Source organism: Nicotiana tabacum, chromosome 6, assembly GCF_000715075.1.
Source record: "Nicotiana tabacum cultivar K326 chromosome 6, ASM71507v2, whole genome shotgun sequence".
Lineage (NCBI taxonomy): Eukaryota > Viridiplantae > Streptophyta > Magnoliopsida > Solanales > Solanaceae > Nicotiana > Nicotiana tabacum.
In genome coordinates, this window is record NC_134085.1 from 211,487,528 (window position 1) to 211,505,281 (window position 17,754).

General features: G+C 41.8%; 2 protein-coding genes and 1 non-coding gene across 3 annotated transcripts; 2 read left to right on the top strand and 1 right to left on the bottom strand.

Moving 5' to 3' along the window:
• Positions 1–293: 293 nt before the first annotated feature.
• On the bottom strand, positions 294–400 carry LOC142182357 (small nucleolar RNA R71). The gene has a single exon (XR_012711193.1). It is a non-coding gene; the product is annotated as a small nucleolar RNA R71 (small nucleolar RNA).
• A 1,061-nt stretch (positions 401–1,461) lies between these two features.
• LOC142182316 (uncharacterized) lies at positions 1,462–2,094 on the top strand. The gene is made up of 2 exons (XM_075256555.1): positions 1,462–1,681; positions 1,811–2,094. The coding sequence occupies exons 1-2, from the start codon at positions 1,462–1,464 to the stop codon at positions 2,092–2,094; spliced, it is 504 nt and encodes a 167-aa protein (XP_075112656.1).
• A 2,466-nt stretch (positions 2,095–4,560) lies between these two features.
• Positions 4,561–5,111, top strand: LOC142182317 (uncharacterized). The gene is made up of 2 exons (XM_075256556.1): positions 4,561–4,893; positions 5,046–5,111. The coding sequence occupies exons 1-2, from the start codon at positions 4,561–4,563 to the stop codon at positions 5,109–5,111; spliced, it is 399 nt and encodes a 132-aa protein (XP_075112657.1).
• The last annotated feature ends 12,643 nt before the right edge of the window (positions 5,112–17,754 follow it).

Genomic DNA, 17,754 nt, shown 5'->3' on the forward strand with positions numbered 1-17,754 from the left:
TTGGACACTTTGAGCTGAAACAGAGCATGATCCATCTATTTTAATGCCAATGGGCAGTTTATGGGTCTTCCACACGAGGATACGCAACAGTATATCCTGAATTTCTTGGAGATTACTAATACTTATATCACCAACGGAGTCACTCCAGACTATGTGAGGTTCACACTTTTCCTGTTCTTTCTATTGGGGGAAGCAAAGCGATGGTTGAAAGCAGAACCAACTAATTCTATTACATCATGGAATGATCTAGAAAGGAAATTTTTGGCAAGGTTCTTCCTTTCAGGTAAAACTGCAAAATCAGAAGTAAAATTGTCGCCTTCAAACAGAAAACGGGGGAGTCTTTATACTCAGCTTGGGAGAGGTTCAAGGGGCTGCTTAGAGACTGTCCTCATCACAATCAGACAAACGAAGTGTTAGCTCACACTTTCATAGAAGGGCTAGATCCTAAGATAAAGATTATGGTAGATACTCCACCTGGAGGTCAAGTGTTGGAGAAAAACTTTGATGATATATATGTGTTATTGAACAAATTCTCTAAAAACAATCCTGATTGGCAAGAAGAGATGGGCACACATATAGTGTAAAAATCCGTAGGGTTTCTCGAGTTAGATGTCATCACGGCACTATCAACGCAGATTTCCATATTGACCAACCAAGTCAATCAGACGACCTTGGTTATTAACAAGCAACAAGCCCAGCTAGTGCAACAAGTTCAACTATTTTGTGAAGTATGTGGAGAGGGTCATACGAGTAACTTATGCCCAATTAACCTAGAGTCTGTCTGTTTTGTGGGTAATGCAAAGAGGGTCTAGACAAACCAGTATGAGTACACTTACAATCCCAACTAGAGGAACCACCCAAACTTCTATGGGGTGGAAACCATGGTGCTCAGAATCAATACAAGCCACAGGTACCTCAACAACAATATAGACCACCTTAGGCTGAACAACATGCAAACTCGACAAGTCACCTTGAGGAAATGATGAAGAAATTAAAGGCTGATCAGCAGGCCCAAGCCACAACAATGAGAAATTTGGAGCGACAAATGGAACAAATTGCTAGTGCCCAAAATACTTAATCAGTTGGAGCTCTTCCAAGCAACACTGAGGCTAATCCTAAAACATATATTAATGTTGTGTCATTTAGGAATGGGAGATAGTTAGAAGAAGTCCAATCGAAAAAGAGAAAAGAAGTGACCTTTAATGAGAAGCCAACCACTATAGAGTTAGAATCAGAAAAATCAAAGGAGTCAGAGAAGCCAACTGAAGAAGCTGTGGCTAAGCAACCCCCCCCCCCATTAGTTGCGAGTCCACCACCTCTGTTCCCTCAAAGATTGCAGAAAGTGAAGGATAATGCCGCGTATAAAATTTTCTTGATATTTTGAAGCAGGTGCAAATCAATATCCCACCGGTAGACATCCTGGAAGAAGTGCCCAAATATGCAAAATACATCAAGGACATAATGGCAAATAAAAGAAGGTTGACCGAATTCGAGACTGTGGCACTTATTATTGAGGAATGTAGCTCAAGAATCCAAAGCAAGCTACCTCAGAAATTGAAGGATCCGGGTAGTTTTACTATCCAAATCTCGATTGGTAACCATGCAGTTGGGCAAGCTTTAAGTGATCTTGGAGCGAGCATCAATTTTATGCCGTTATCTATATTCAGACAATTGCGTTTGGGTGAGCCACGCCCAACAATAGTAATCTTACAGTTGGATGCTCGCTCCCTTGCTCATCCTGGATGAGTGATTGAAGATGTGTTAGTTCAAGTGGGTTCTTTCATATTCCTTGTTAATTTCATTATCTTAGACTACGAGCCTGATCAGGAAGTCCCATTTATTTTGGGGCGTCCATTCTTAGCTATGGGCCGAGCTATTATTGATGTATGCGAAAGAAAGATGACGATGAGAGTAGGTGATCGAGTGGAGGTATTCAATGTGTATAAAGCACTCAGATTGCCAGCCCACTATGATGAGCTATCCATGATTTCTGAGGTGGAAAGTGATGCTACGTCATTGGTGCCTTATATGAGCCCCATAGATCCTCTTGAACGAGCTTTGATTGGGATGAAGAAGACGGTGAAGACGAAATGATGGGAGAATTGAGCAAGTACTTGACATGTCTTGCAGTTATGTCCATAGGTTTGGGAGATTTGAGGAGTTGGACAGGCCTGTCACTCTGACCCCTCCTAAACCATCTATTGAAGCTCCAAAGCTAGAACTAAAACCCCTTCTAGCGCATCTACGCTATGTTTGTTTGGGAAACTCTGAGACATTGCTAGTGATTATCTCATCCAACTTGACTAATGTACAAGAAAAAAAATTACTCAGAGTACTTCGTCAACATAAAAAGGCTATTGGGTGGACAATTGCTGACATCAAGGGAATTAGTCCATTGTTTTGCATGCATAAAATCTTTCTGGAAGATGGACACCGCCCTAGTGCTGAGCAACAAAGGAGATTAAATCCCATCATGAAAGAGGTCGTGAAGAAAGAGGTGATTAAGTGGATCGATGCAGGTATTAACTTTCCTATCTCTGACAGTAACTGTGTAAGCCCAGTGCAATGTGTTCCCAAAAGGAAGGGGGATGATTGTGTTAGAGAATGAGAAAAATGAGTTAATTTCTACTCGCACCGTGACGGGGTGGAGAGTTTGCATTGATTATAGAAAGCTCAACAAAGCAACCCGCAGGGACTACTTCACACTTCCATTTATTGACCAAATGTTGGACAAATTGTCGGGGCATGAATATTATTGCTTTCTTGATGGTTATTCGGGGTACAACCAGATTGTCATATGCCCAGAAGGTCAGGAGAAAACCACTTTTACTTATCCTTATGGAACTTTCGCCTTCAAGCGTATGCCATTTGGTCTTTGTAATACACCAGCCACTTTCTAGAGATGCATGATGACTATTTTCACCGATATGGTGGAAAAATTGTGGAAGTCTTTATGGATGATTTTTCAGTCATTGGGTCTTCTTATGATGACTGTTTGAAGAATTTGAGCAAGGTGTTAGCCCGTTGTGAATAAACAAATCTAGTGTTGAATTGGAAAAAGTACCATTTTATGGTGCAGGAAGGCATCATATTGGGTCACAAAGTGTCTAAAAGAGGCATTGAAGTTGATTAAGGCGAAGATGAAGGCGGTTGAAAAATTACCTCCACCCATTTCTATGAAGGGTGTCTGGAGTTTCTCGGGACAGGAAAAGTTCTATCGGCGTTTTATAAAGGATTTTTCAAAAATTGCTACTCCTTTGTGAAGGTTGCTTGAAAAGGATGTACCTTTCAATTTTGATGACGCCTTCATGGAGGCATTTGAAGAGCTCAAAAAGAAGTTGGTGGCTGCCCCCATTATTGTGGCACCAGATTGGTCCTTACTATTTGAACTTATGTGTGATGCAAGTGACCATGCTATTAGGGCAGTGCTAGGCAGAAGGAAAGACAAAATGTTTTATTCCATCTACTATACGAGTAAGACTATTGATGATGCACAACTAAATTATACCACCACTGAAAAGGAGTTGTTAGCCTTTGTGTGGACCTTTGGGAAATTTCGGGCATACTTGGTGGGAACAAAACTCATAGTCCATACTGATCATGCAGCAATCAGGTATCTATTTACAAAAAGAAATCTAAGGCTAGATTGATGCACTAGGTTTTGTTGTTGCAGGAATTTGATATAGAAATACGAGATCGAAAGGGCACAGAGAACCAAGTAGCTGACCATCTATAAAGGCTAAAAAATCATAACCACGTGGAGGAGGGTGGAGAAACTAAAGAGACATTTACTGATGAGCAACTTTTTGCTATCACCTAAGACCCCCCTATGGTACGGGGACTATGTGAACTATCTTGTGAGTAGGGTACTTCCTCGTGTATTGAATTTGAAGCTAGAAAGAGATTTTTACATGATGTAAACTTCTACTACTGGAATGAGCCATACTTGTACAAGCAGTATGCTGATCAGTTGATGATGAGATGCATTCCAGAAAAGGAGGTGGAATTAGTGTTGTATGATTTTCATGCATCACCTTATGGGGGCCATCATGGAGGCAATAGAATAACTACAAAGGTATTACAATCCAGTTTTTTTTGGCTAACATTATTCAAGGATGCCTATGCATTTGTTAAGAAGTGTGACCAGTGTCAAAAAATAGGAACAATCACAAAGAGGCATGAGATGCCTTTGAATAACATCCTTGAGGTTGATATTTTTGATGTGCGGGGGATAGATTTTATGGGACCATTCCTATTGTCCAGAGGAAACAAATACATCTTGCTAGCAGTTGACTACGTGTCAAAATGGGTAAAGGCGATCATATTGCCAACAAATGATGCCATGGTCATAGTTGCATTTGTGAAAAAGAACATTTCTCGAGTTTTGGGACTCCACGTGCCTTGATTAGTGATAAAGGGACACATTTTTGTAATTGGTTGTTGAATAACCTTCTAGATAAATATGGAGTCCATTATAGAGTTGCTACAACATATCATCCTCAAACAAGTGGATAAACTGAGGTGTCTAATAGAGAAATAAAGCAAATCTTAGAGCAGATAATGAGTGTGAATAGGAAGGATTGGGTTGCAAAGTTAGATGATTCCTTGTGGGCATATAGAATTACACACAAAATGCCAGTTAGGGCGTCGCCGTATAAGCTTGTTTATGGGAAGGGATGTCATTCACCTGCTGAACTTGAACACAAAGCGTACTGGGCCATTAAAAAGTTGAATATGGACCTTGAAGCAGCGAGCGAGAAGAGACTCTTGCAGTTGAATGAGTTAGATGAGTTCAGGCTGCACTCTTATGAAAATGCTAAGCTATGCAAAGAGAAAATGAAAAGATGGCATGACAAACGTATTAAGCCACGTCACTTCGAGCCAGGCCAACAGGTATTATTGTTCAATTATAGGCTTAAGTTGTTTCCTGGGAAGTTAAAATCGAGATGGTCAGGCCCGCTTGAGGTGGTGAGATTCATTCCTTATGTTGCAATTGAGTTGCGTGATTTAAATGGTGAAAGAAATTTTTTAGTGAATGGACATAGAGTCAAACACTATTAGGGGGAGTAATTGATTGTGAGAAGACCAATGTTGTACTCGCTGATGAGTAAGCGAGGCCCTACGTCATGCCGTGACGTTAAATCAGGCGCTTGTTGGGAGGCAACCCAACTTTACTGCTTTCTTTTATTTTTATTTTTATTATATTATTTTTATAGTGTCTGTTTTTCTTTTGTAGGATTATAAGCATAGGAAGTAAAGCCATTGGAAGAGTGCAAAAGCGAGGTTCCCCATACAAAGGACCATACCTGAGGGAAGTCTGAGTACCCGTGAGCTGTTAATTCTTTGGCCTTTGGCTTACTAGAGAGTCTCTTTTACCCTCTTGTTATTTATAGTGTGTAATGAGGATATTACACAATTTTAAGTATGGGGTGAGGAGATTGTCTGGGTAATTTTGTGTGCTATCTTAGCTTAGTTGTAGTACTCGTCCTTAGTATAGTAATTTTTGTTAAAAATAAAAAAAATGATAAAAGAAAAAAAATCTGAAAATTGGGATTTTTCCCGACGATGGATCTCCTAGACAGACCTGAGGGAGTTAAGTCGAAAGAAAAAGGACAAAAAGATTTTCTTTGTAGGTGGTGTAGCAATTATCCCTTATTTTTTTGTACCGCGATTCTTTTTAAGGGTTTTATTTGAACCGGGTATAGTTAGTTTTATTTTTTAGGAGTAAAAGTCATTGTGCTGTGATTGGAATTGAAGCAATATCTCTTGACTTTGTTATGCCTTGAGAATAGTGAGTACTTTGATGGTGACGCTTAGGCTCAATTTTTGACTCTTGTATAAGTACCTCAAATTGTATGATCTTAACTTTGCTTAACTGCTTTGACTACAGTGTCTTGATGAGTCCAATCCTGAGTGAGTTATGTTCCATGTGTGTGGGAGGTTTGTGTGTTATTCTGTGCATTATATTTGATGTCTAGAACTTGCCCCATGTGTTTGCAAAGCGAAATAGCAGTTTTGTTCAGTCTTGGAAGTAATATAGGCGTTTCTTTGTTGAGACAGATATATATAGTTTACCCCCTAATTTTTATGTATCGTAGTTAGCCCTTTGAGCATGTAATCTTGTTTCTTTGGCAACCACATTAAAAGCATTACCCATTTGTTTGAGTTAACCATCTACTTGAACCTTTTCACCTCTCAATGAGCACTTGAAGTGTAATGAACTTTGTAAAAGTTAAAGTGTAGGGTGTTGGTTTGACTTTTGAGTGGAACTAATAAAATAAAGAGAAATGTGCACTATTTTGAAAAATTAAGAGCCACTTAAATTGAAAATAAAATAAAAATAGTTGTATTGTTATGAAAAATATTTCTTGGTAGTGGTAACTCTTGATGTGATTGTGCTTAAAGAATTATGGAGTTAATATAAGGTGGAGTTATAGTTTGACATAAGTATGGTGTTTTAAATGTTAAAGTGTATGTATTAAAGTGCTTAGGGAGGTGTAGTCACTCTTATATCTAAGTGTATCCTACCTGTCCCGTGGCCTACATTACAACCAATTAAATTCCTACTTGATCCTAGATTGAATGAGCTCGATTAGTAGAGTAATACTCACGGGCAAGCCTATGGTGCATTTTGTGTGGCATATGAATGTTATTTCTGAGAGTGAGTGAGTTCTTGCTATCTTGAGTTCCTGATTGTTTTTAAATTTTATTGTGTGTGGAACTAATCTCTTTTGTCGTGAGAGGGAACTTGATTCATGAAGGAAAGATAATATCATTGACCTCTATGTTATAGTAAGTGAGTAAGTTTTGAATAATACGTGGTATTTGTGAGTCAATTCTTGAGGTGAAGATGTTACACTCTTGTGCTTAGTCTATTTTAAATATTCTTGGTGTGATGAGCTAGGAGAATTATTTAAAAAGGTCGTGTCTATATAAAGTATAGTTTGATTGCTCGAGGACGATTAATGGTTTAAGTGTGAGGTGTTGATGGTAGGCTATAATTATGTATTTTAGTCGCTTAACACACTCTAATTTACTGCACTTTAATTGAGTTTGAGCTTAATTGCTATTGTTTTGCATCGACTGCATGTTTTATGTATTGTAGGAGTGATTCTGAGCTATGTAGATGTTATGCAATGAAATCGAGCTATTTGGAGCTTTGAAGTCTGAGTAAAAGCCCAAGGGAATAAACCGGGATCGCGTTTAGGGGGGCGAGAACCACATCTAGATATCAAAAAGCAAAGAAAAAGTCAAACTCTAAGAAAAATACACTGGTGCAGCACCTGTACAATTTTAGCTGGTTTTCAATTTTGCAAGATCTCTGACAATCTCCACTACCATCCCGCGTGGCGCATCGCCCCATGCAGTGCGCCTGTGCAAGTTTTACAGAGTCTCAATCCTATTTCGGTAGGAAAAGGTATTTTTGTCTATGACAGACCCTACTTGGTATAAATACATGTAAAACATTATTTTGGGGGACTTTCGACATACCTTAGACCTAAGGAGACTATTTTGGAAGGGAGAGGACGTTGGGAGCATTCTTTGGAGGAGAAAATCATTAGTTCTTAATTCTTTCATCTTTTCTTTGTAATTTGTTTATGCAAAATACTTAGAAAGTTGTTATTACGAACATGAGTGGCTAAAACCCATAGTTCTGGGGTTGTGATTTAGCCACAGATATTTTGTTGTTTAAAGTTGACCTAACATTGATTATGATTCATCAATATATGGTTGTTTCTTCAATTCTGTGATTGTAACGACCCGGCCGGTCGTTTTAAGAATTTAACACCCTGATCCGCTATTAACTGCATTCCCCGTATTTGTTTCTGCTAATGTGAGTTTCCGGGAGGATTTATTTGGAGTTTCGAAGAATTTTGGGACACTTAGTCCCTAAATGAGAGTTTAAGTTGTAGAACTTGGGCCGTAGTTGGAGCATTGTAAAGACGACCTCGGAATAAAATTCCAACGGTTCCGTTAACTCCGTTGGGGGATTTCGGGCTTAGGGGCGTGTTCGGATTGTGTTTTAAAGGTCTGTAGCTAATTTAAGCTTGAAATGCCGAAAGTTGAATTTTTGGAAGTTTCCGATTCGATAGTGAGATTTTGGTATCGGGGTCAGAATAGAATTTAGAATTTGAAGTAGCTCCGTAGTGTTGAATGTGACGTGTGTGCAAAATTTCAGGTCATTCGGACGAGGTTCGATAGACTTTTTGATCGAAAGCGTAAATTGAGAGTTTTTGGAGTTCTTAGGCTTGAATCCATGGTTAATTCGATGTTTCGAAGTTGTTTTAGATGTTTTAAGGATAGGTATAAGTTTGGGTGGTGGTATATGACTTGTTTGTGCTTTTGGTTGAGGTACCGGGGGACTCAGAATGATTTCGGATGATCGACGGAAGTTAGGAATTTCGAGTTGCAGCTAAAGTTTATGGCTGCTGTCATAACCGCATATGCGGTTGACAGGACGCAGGTGCGACTCCCGCAGATGCGGAATCAAGCTGTAGAAGAGGCCAAGAGGAAGAAGAGCTGAAAATGCAGAAGCGAAAAGTGTACCGCACCTGCGGGACCGCAGATGCGGATTCCGGGTCGCAGGTGCGGCGAAGGGGATTTAAGTGGAAACCGGAGAAGCGGTTCCCTTAACCGCAGAAGCGATCTCACAGATGCGGAAATTGGACCGCCGATGCGGATTTGCTGGGCAAAAAATAAGAATTTCGAGGGTTTAGTTTATAAAGTTAGAAAATTGATTTGGAGCTCGGGAGAAGGCGATTTTGTGAGGATTTGAAGAGAAAATTAGTGGGTAACGATTCCTAATCCCTTTATAGATGTATTCCTATAATATAATCTTAGTTTTGTCATTTAATTTCAGAATTGGGATGAAAATTGGGGGAAAATGGGAGAAAGTTCTTAGACCTAAATTTCGAGTTTTGATTGGGGATTTAACATTGGATTTGGATAATTTTAGTATGGTTAGACTCGTGAGAGTATGAGGATTCTAAAAATATAAATTTTACCCGATTCCGAGATGTGGGCCTGAGGGGCATTTTGGTTATTTTACCTAATTTCGCATATTAGCTTAGAATTTATTTGTAGAATCAGTTACTTGAAGTGTTATTTATATTATGCAATTGAATTGAATAGATTTGGGCCATTTGGAGTCGAGTACTCGTGGCAATAACGTGGTTTCGGGTTGATTTTGAGCCGGTTCGAGGTAAGTGGCTTGCCTAACCTTGTGTGGGGGAAACACCCCTTAGGATTTGGTATTATTAATATTTGAAATGCCTTGTATGTGAGGTGGCGAGTGCGTACTTGTGCTAATTATTGAAAAATCCCGTTTTCATTAATTAACTATAATTGTGCTTCTATTCTTGCCTATACTACTTGCAATTAAGCTTACTGTTAGCTTCAGAAGGCATGCCTAATTGACTTAATTGCTTTATTTGCTCAAACTGTCTTATTTGGATTCCGTGCAACATGCTAGGTAAAAATACCTGTTTTACCTTGATATGGAATTTGAATTGAATTGAGTGTCCTTCGTATTGTTGTTGTGTGTTTACTTTGGGACTACGGGATGGTATCCCGGGAGATCCCCCTGTATGTTTACTTTGGGACTATGGATTGGTACTCCCGGAGACCCCCCTGCACTTTTATATTGGAACTACGGGACTGCACCCAGTAGATTCCCCCCTGTACTGAGTATTTACATTTGGGACTACGGATTGGTATTCCGGGAGATCCCCGCGCATTATGAGTTGGACTACGGGACGGTATCCCAGGAGATTCACTAGATATTTATATTTGGGACTACAGGACGGTATTCTGGGAGATCCCCGGTTGTTATCTCTGTGTTGAGTCGTATTCCTTTTTGTGTTTACTTTGTCTCCATAGTAGTTGTTGCTATTATTTCTATCCCGTGTTACTTTTACTGTTGTATTTACTTATATTGTCTTGTCCTACACTGTTATACCTTGTATTTCATTTAACCTCAGTAGGCCCCTGACCTTCCTCGTCACTACTTGACCGAGATTAGGCTTGACACTTACTGAGTACCGTTGTGGTGTACTCATGCCCTTTCAGCGCATGTTTTTCATATGCAGATCCAAATACTTCCACTCAGCCTTATCACACTTGCGGCGAGGCTACATTGTAGAGACTCCAAGGTATATCTGCCGCGTCCGCAGACCGAAGAGTCCCTTTCTATTCTCAGTACTAGTATAACCCTTTTGTATTTTCCTTGTTGATAGACATTTATGGAGTTAGAGCTTTTTATGTAATCTCTTAGCTTGTGATTCATGGGGTTCCGGATTTTGGGAGTGTTATGATGAGATTCTTGTACTGTTATATGCCGGGCGACATCATAAACACTATTTCATTTTTTTATCTCGCTTTTTAATTATTTTCTTTTCGCAATTGTTCCTTTTCCACATTTGTTAGGGTTACCTAGTCGTAGAGACTAGGTGCCGTCATTATGGTTGGTATCAAAGCTCTAGGTTCATAGGAGTCATGAATCACAAGCCAGTTATTAGAGTCTCGCTGATCAGTACGGAGACATCTGTACTTATCTGCGAGAGGCTATGTGTCTGTTAGGAAAATTCCACTTCATTTGATTTCCTTGTCGTGCGAGATTTTGATATCACAATTCTAAACTTCTGTCTTCTATTATCTCACTAATTGTGAGGACATGTGCTACCAGAGATGATCAAGCACCCGCGGCCCCTACTGGAGCTGTTAGAGGTCGTGGCCGGGGTAGAGGCCGAGGACGCGCACGTGGTGCAGCTAGAGCACCCGCGCGAGCTACCACCGAGGTACCACCAGCAGTTCCAGCCGGAGACCAAGCACCTGATACGCCTACTGCTACTACTACTCCAGCTCTCCAGGAAACTCTTGCGTAGTTCATGAGCATGTACACCACTCTGGCTCAAGCATGGTTGTTTTCCCTTGATGCAGCCACATCTCAGGCCGGGGGAGGAGCATAGACTCCCGCCGCCCGCACTTCTCAGCAGCGAGTGCATGTTGATCAGGTCCCAGAGATTATTTCTGTACTGCCTGCAGTCCCAGATCAGCCCGAGGATAGGGCAGCGGCTTCAGAGGATGAGTAGTGGAGGCTTGAGAGGTTCAAGAAGTATGATCCTCCTGTATTCAGTGGGTTAACATTAGATTATGCCTTGGGATTTCTATACTAGTGTCACTGTATCCTCTTCACTATGGGTATATCAAGATCGAGTGGGGTTTCTTTCACCACCTTCCAGCTTCGAGGAGCCGCCTACGAGTGGTGGTGTACCTATGAGTTAGACAGTCCGGATGAGGCAACTTTACTGACTTGGACTCAGTTTTCAGATATGTTCCTGAGAGATTTTGTTCCTCAGAGCCTCAAGGATGCATGTTACGCAGAGTTTGAGCATTTTCGCCAGGGTACTATGACTGTCTCGGAGTATGATGTCCGTTACACTAGCTTGGCTAGACATGCCCCAGCCTTGGTTTCTACTATTCGTGAGAGGGTTCGCCGGTTTATTGAGGGGCTTATTCCCAGCGTCAGGTCTAGCATGGCTCGTGAGTTGGAGATGGATATTTCTTATCAGTAGATGGTGAGTATCACTAGGAGGATAGAGGGTATGCATGCTAGGGAGAGAGAGGAGAGGGAGGCCAAGAGGTCTCGAGAGTCGGGCCATTATTCTGGTGCTCGTGCGCCAGCTGCAGTTCATCATGGTAGGGGTTATATGAGTTACCCCGTTCACTCAACTTTTCCAGCAGCTAGTGGTATTCCAGCTCCTCCTAGGCCTCAAGAGCCTTATTATGCACCTCCAGTATCTAGTACGCCTCCTGCGCGGGGTGCTTTCAGTAGTCAGTCCAGTAGATCTGGCCCGAGCCAGTCGCAGCCACCATGTCCTCCTAGAGCTTGTTTTGAGTGTGGTGACACGCGCCATGTGGTGAGGGATTTCCCAGACTTAGAAGGGTGCACCTCCACAGATTTCTCAGCCACAGCGTGCCCCGCAGAGTTCTCAGGCTATGATTATAGCACCAGTGGCTACCCCACCTGCTCAGCCAACTAGAGGTAGATGTTAGGAAGGTAGAGGTCGACCTAGAGGGGGAGGCCAGGCCAGATATTATGCCCTTCCTGCTCGTACCGAGGTTGTCTCCTCCGATTCTATCATCAGAGGTATTGTCCTGGTTTTTCATAGAGATGCATCGGTTTTATTCAATCCAGGCTCCACCTATTCTTTTGTGTCTTCTTATTTTGCTCTGCATTTGGGTGTATCTCGGTATTCTTTGAGTTCCCTTATTTATGTTTCTACTCCTGTAGGAGATTCTCTTGTTGTAGATCGTGTTTATCGGTCGTGTGTGGTTGCTCTTAGTGGTTTTGAGACCCGAGCCGATTTATTATTAATCAACATGGTAGATTTTGATGTTATCTTGGGCATGGACTGGTTATTGCCCCATTATGCTATTCTTGATTGTCACGGCAAAACCATGACACTGGCTATAACAAGTGTACCGCGAGTAGAGTGGAGGGGTACCTTAGATCATACTTCCAGTAGAGTTATTTCTTTCCTTAAGGCTCAGCATATGGTTGAGAAGGGGTGTGACGCGTATCTATCTTATGTGAGAGATATCAGTATTGATACCCCTACAATTGATTCAGTCCCAAGAGTACGGGATTTTCCTGATGTGTTTCCAACTGACCTTCCGGGCATGCTGCCCGATAGAGATATTGATTTTGGCATTGATCTATTGCCGGGCACTCAGCCCATTTCTATTCCTCCGTATCGTATGGCCCCTCATGAGTTGAAGGATCAGTTACAGGAATTTCTTGATAAGGGTTTCATTCGGCCCAATGTATCACCTTGGGGTGCTCCTATCTTGTTTGTGAAGAAAAAGGATGGTTCTATGCGCATGTGCATTGATTATCGCCGGTTGAACAAAGTTACAGTGAAGAACCAGTATCCTTTTCCTCGTATTGATGATTTGTTAGACCAGCTTCAGGGTTCACAAGTGTTTTCTAAGATTGACTTGCGTTCGGGTTACCATCAGTTGAAGATTCGGGAGCCAAATATCCCAAAGACTGCTTTCAGGACTTAGTATGGTCATTATGAGTTCCTTGTTATATCATTTGGGCTGACCAATGCCCCAACAACCTTTATGAATTTGATGCACAGTGTGTTCCAACTGTATCTTGACTCATTCATCATTGTATTGATGATATTCTGGTATATTCTTGGAGTCAATAAGATCATGAGCAACACCTGAGGACTGTGCTTTAGACTTTGAGGGAAAAGAAGTTATATGCAAAGTTCTCGAAATGTGAGTTTTAGTTGGATTTTGTGGCTTTCTTGGGTCACGTGGTATCGAGTGAGGGTATACGGGTGGATCCGAAGAAAGTGGAGGCAGTGCAGAGTTGGCCCAAACCATCCTCAACTACAAAGATCCGTAGTTTTCTTGGCATGGCGGGTTATTACCGTCGATTTGTTGAGGGGTTTTCATCTATTGCAGCACCGATGACCAGGCTGACCCAAAAGATTGCTCTGTTCCAGTGGACGTAAGAGTGTGATGCGAGCTTTCAGAAGCTCAAGACAGCTTTGACTACAACCCTAGTTTTGATATTGCCTACAAGTTTGGGTCTTATACTGTCTATTGTGATGCCTCGATGATTGGCCTTGGAGCGGTATTGATGAAGGACGGTAGGGTGATTGCCTACGCGTCCATACAGTTGAAGGTATTTGAGAAGAATTATCCTGTCCATGATCTCGAGTTAGCTGCTATTGTTCACGCCTTGAAGATCTAGCATCATTAATTGTACGGTGTTCCTTGTGAGATTTATATTGATCATCGAAGTTTGGAACACATGTTCAAGCAAAAGGATCTTAATTTGCGCCAAAAGAAGTGGTTAGAGTTGCTAAAGGACTATGATATCACTATTTTGTATCACCCGGACAAGGACAATGTGGTGGCCGATGCTTTGAGTCACCGGGCGGAGAGTTTGGCTTATTTACCAGTAGTGGAGAGGCCTATTACGATGGATGTTCAGGCCTTAGCCAGCCAATTTGTGAGATGACCTTTCGGAGCCCAGCCGGGTTCTAGCTTGCGTGGTTTCTCGGTCTTCCTTATTTCATTATATCAGGGAGCGTCAGTATGATGACCCTCATTTGCTTGTCCTCAAGGACAAGGTTCTGCACAGTGTTTCAGTTTGTTTGAGCCGGGTGAGGCTAGGCTATTGGGTATAGACTTGGTGTAGGATTCTTTAGACAAGGTGAAGGTGATCCAGGAGAGGCTTCATACAGCGCAGTCGAGACAAAAAGTTATGCTGATAGGAAGGTTCGGGATGTGTCCTACATGGTTGGTAAAAAGGTTCTATTGAAGGTTTCACCCATGAAGGGTGTTATGAGATTTGGGAAGAAGGATAAATTGAGTCCTCGGTTCATTGGGCCTTTTGAGGTGCTTCAGAGGATTGGGGAGGTGGCTTATGAGCTTGCTTTGCCACCAAGATTGTCGAGTGTGCATCTGATATTTCATGTTTCTATGCTCCGAAAGTATATTGGCGATCCGTCTCATGTTTTGGATTTTAGCACGGTCCAGTTAGATGATGATTTGACTTATGATGTGGAGCCAGTAGCTACTTTGGAGCATCAGATTCGAAAGTTGAGGTCAAAGGATATAGCTTCAGTGAAAGTGCAGTGGAGAGGTCGGCCCGTGGAGGAGGCTACCTGGGAGACCGAGCCGGAGATGCAGAGCTGATATCCTCACCTATTTGAGGCTTCAGGTATGTTTCTTGACTCGTTCGAGGACGAATGTTTGTTTAAGAGGGGGAGGATGTAACGACCCGACCGGTCATTTCATGATTTACCGCTCCATTTCCCCCATTTTTGCTTTTTATTGTTTTGTCTATCTGTATTATGTGTTACCGGGTTGGTTGGCTCGGGTTCGGAGAGGTTTTGGTAAGGTTTGAGACACTTAGTTTTGAGTAAGCTTAAGTTGGAAAAGTCAACCAGATGTTGACTTATGTGAAAAAGGGCTCGGATGTGAATTCCGATGTTTCGGATAGCTATGGGAGGTGATTTGGGACTTAGGAGCATGATCAGAATGTGTTTTGAAGGTCCGGAGTAGATTTAGGCTTGAATTGACGAAATTGGAATTTTGGCATTTTCCGGTTGATAGGCAAGATTTTGATATAAGGGTTAGGATGGAATTCCGGAAGTTGGAGTAGGTCTGTTGTGTCATTTTTGACGTCTTTGCAAAATTTTAGGTCATTCGGATGAGGTTTGATAGACTTTTTGATCGAAAGCGGAATTTGGAAGTTTTTGGAATTCTTAGGCTTGAATCCGATGTGATTTTGGTGTTTTGATGTTGTTTTGAGCGTTCCGAAGGTTGGAACAAGTTTGAATAAGGTTATGGGATATGTTGGCATGTTTGGTTGAGGTCCCGAAGGCCTCGAGTGAGTTTCGAGTGGTTAAATGAACCAAACACATAGTTGAGAAGTTGTAGATTTTTGCTTCAGATCAGTTGCAGGTATTCCTTCATCGTGACCGCGTGAGGAGGCTCACGATCACGTAGAGGATTTGTGGGGGGCCATCCAGGTTATTCTTCGCGTTCGCGTAGTTAGGGCTGCGATCGCATGAGTGTAGGTTTCTGTGTATCACGATCACGTGGGTTTATTCGCAATCGCGTAGGTGTAAGACCATGAGCATCGCGTTCGCTTGGGTATATACGCGATTTTTGGCCTAAGTTCACCATTTTTTACTCGGTTTTGGAGCTTCTTGAGGGAGATTGAAGAGGGAATCAAAGAGAACTTCTTGGAGGTAAGCATTTTGGACTTAATACACGATTCTATTGTGATTTCTACCTAATTAAACATGAGATTTGGGGGATTTAAAGTCTAAAATTGGGGAGTTAGAGCTTGGAAATTGGAGACCTTAATCTAGGGATTTGAGGGGCCATTTGTGGTTGGATTTTGGTATTCTTGGTATGTATGAACTCGTGGGAGGATAAGGATTCCATTGATGTGACTTTTATCAAATTCCGAGATGTGGGCCTGGGGGGTCGGGCTGGACCAATTTCGGGATTTTTGGTATAATTTGATTATTTTCACATAGGCTTCGTTCCCTTAGCATATTCTAATGTTATGATTCTGATTTTGAGTAGATTCGGTGCGAGTTGAGGCCGATGCGAGAGGAAAAGACATCGCGGAGTAGTGTTTCATCCGGTTTGAGGTAAGTAACCATTATAAATCTGGAACTAAGGGTACAAACCCAGGTATTTAGCATTGTTTTGATAATGAGGTGACACATATGCTAGGTGACAAGCGTGTGGGCGTGCACCGGTAGGGATTGTAACTTGGTCCGTCCTGTAGCGACTATTAAGCCGCGTATTTGATTTGAAACTTTATGATATCATGTATTTTAGAGATTGATACTATATTATGGGCTGTATGCCATGTTTGGGGCCTTGTGTCGACCTGTTGAGACCCTTAGGGGCATTTTTACTATTTTTCTCACTCAATTTGTTTGAAAGCATATCCTCAGTCATGTTTTTCCTATTTATTGTTTAATCCTGGTTTGTGTCACTCTATTTCTTAAAATGTGAAAACTGTTTGGGCTGAGGTTCCTTGATTTCCACTGTTATGCCCGAGTGGCTGTGAGGTTAATGACTGAGAGAGGTTGAGGACGCAATGGTGAGGAATATATATATATATATTATGGATCGGGATGCATGCTGCAACAATATTATATGTATATATTAGATTGGGCCGCACGCTGCAGCGGTATGACGCTTGGGATGTAGGACTCCCTTTAGAGTCTGTACACCCCCAGTGAGCGTAGTCGACTATAAACTATGGATCGGGCTGCACGCCGCAGTGGTTATTATGATTATTACTATTATGAGATATTATTGAGCTTGAGTGTTGAGTGTGAGTATTATGTGTCGATATCTGAGTCACGAGTGACTGAGAGGCTTGCCCGAGAGGCTATATTTATGAGTGATACCTTGCCCGGGGGCCATGTATGCCATTTTGCTGATTTCACTCTTCTTTCATAATGAGCCTCTGTTGAAAAACTGCTAAGTAAATGATTTCAAAGCATTTCAATTGAAATTGAAGTGTTTACGAAGTAATTGGATTTTAAACTGTTGAGTTTGATTTGATACTCTGTTGTGTACTCTTATATATGATTCTAAACTACTCGTCACTGCACTCATACCTTATTTACTTTAGTTACTTACTGAGTTGGTGTACTCACGTTACTCCCTGCACCTTGTGTGTAGATCCAGTTGCCTGAGCGGCAGAGTGAGGGTCCCCAGCATTTTCCAGAGCTTATCGGAGACTGCAAGGTAGCTGTACGGCGTCCGCAGCCTTGCTTTCCTCCTTCCTATCCTTATTTTCTGCATTTGTTTGACTTGTTATGTATCAAACAGTCGGACTAGTTGTATTAAGAGGCTCTAGACTTGTGACACAAGATGTTTAGGCTCCATCACGACCGAGGTATTTGGGGTCGTGACAAGTTGGTATCAGAGCGTAGGTTACATAGGTCTCGCGAGTCATGAGCCGGTTTAGTTGAGTCTTGCGGATCGGTACAGAGACGTTTGTATTTATCCTCGGGAGGCTGCAGAACCTTTAGAAAAAACTTCTCATTCTTGAATTCCTGTCGTGTGAATTTGTTGAATCTAGTACTAAACTTTTGTTATTCTATTCTCTCACAGATGGTGAGGACACGTGATACCGGTTAGGATGGACGACCACAATACCACCAATTGGGGCCTCTAGAGGCCAAGAAC

Excerpts from the sequence above, each read along its gene's own strand:
- LOC142182317 (XM_075256556.1), top strand. The coding sequence starts at position 4,561 with ATGAGTGTGAATAGGAAGGATTGGGTTGCAAAGTTAGATGATTCCTTG. Across the intron at positions 4,894-5,045 it reads ACTTCGAGCCAGGCCAACAG|AGTCAAACACTATTAGGGGG; the intron begins GTATTATTGTTC and ends GAATGGACATAG.
- LOC142182316 (XM_075256555.1), top strand. The coding sequence starts at position 1,462 with ATGGCAAATAAAAGAAGGTTGACCGAATTCGAGACTGTGGCACTTATT. Across the intron at positions 1,682-1,810 it reads ATTCAGACAATTGCGTTTGG|ACTACGAGCCTGATCAGGAA; the intron begins GTGAGCCACGCC and ends TCATTATCTTAG.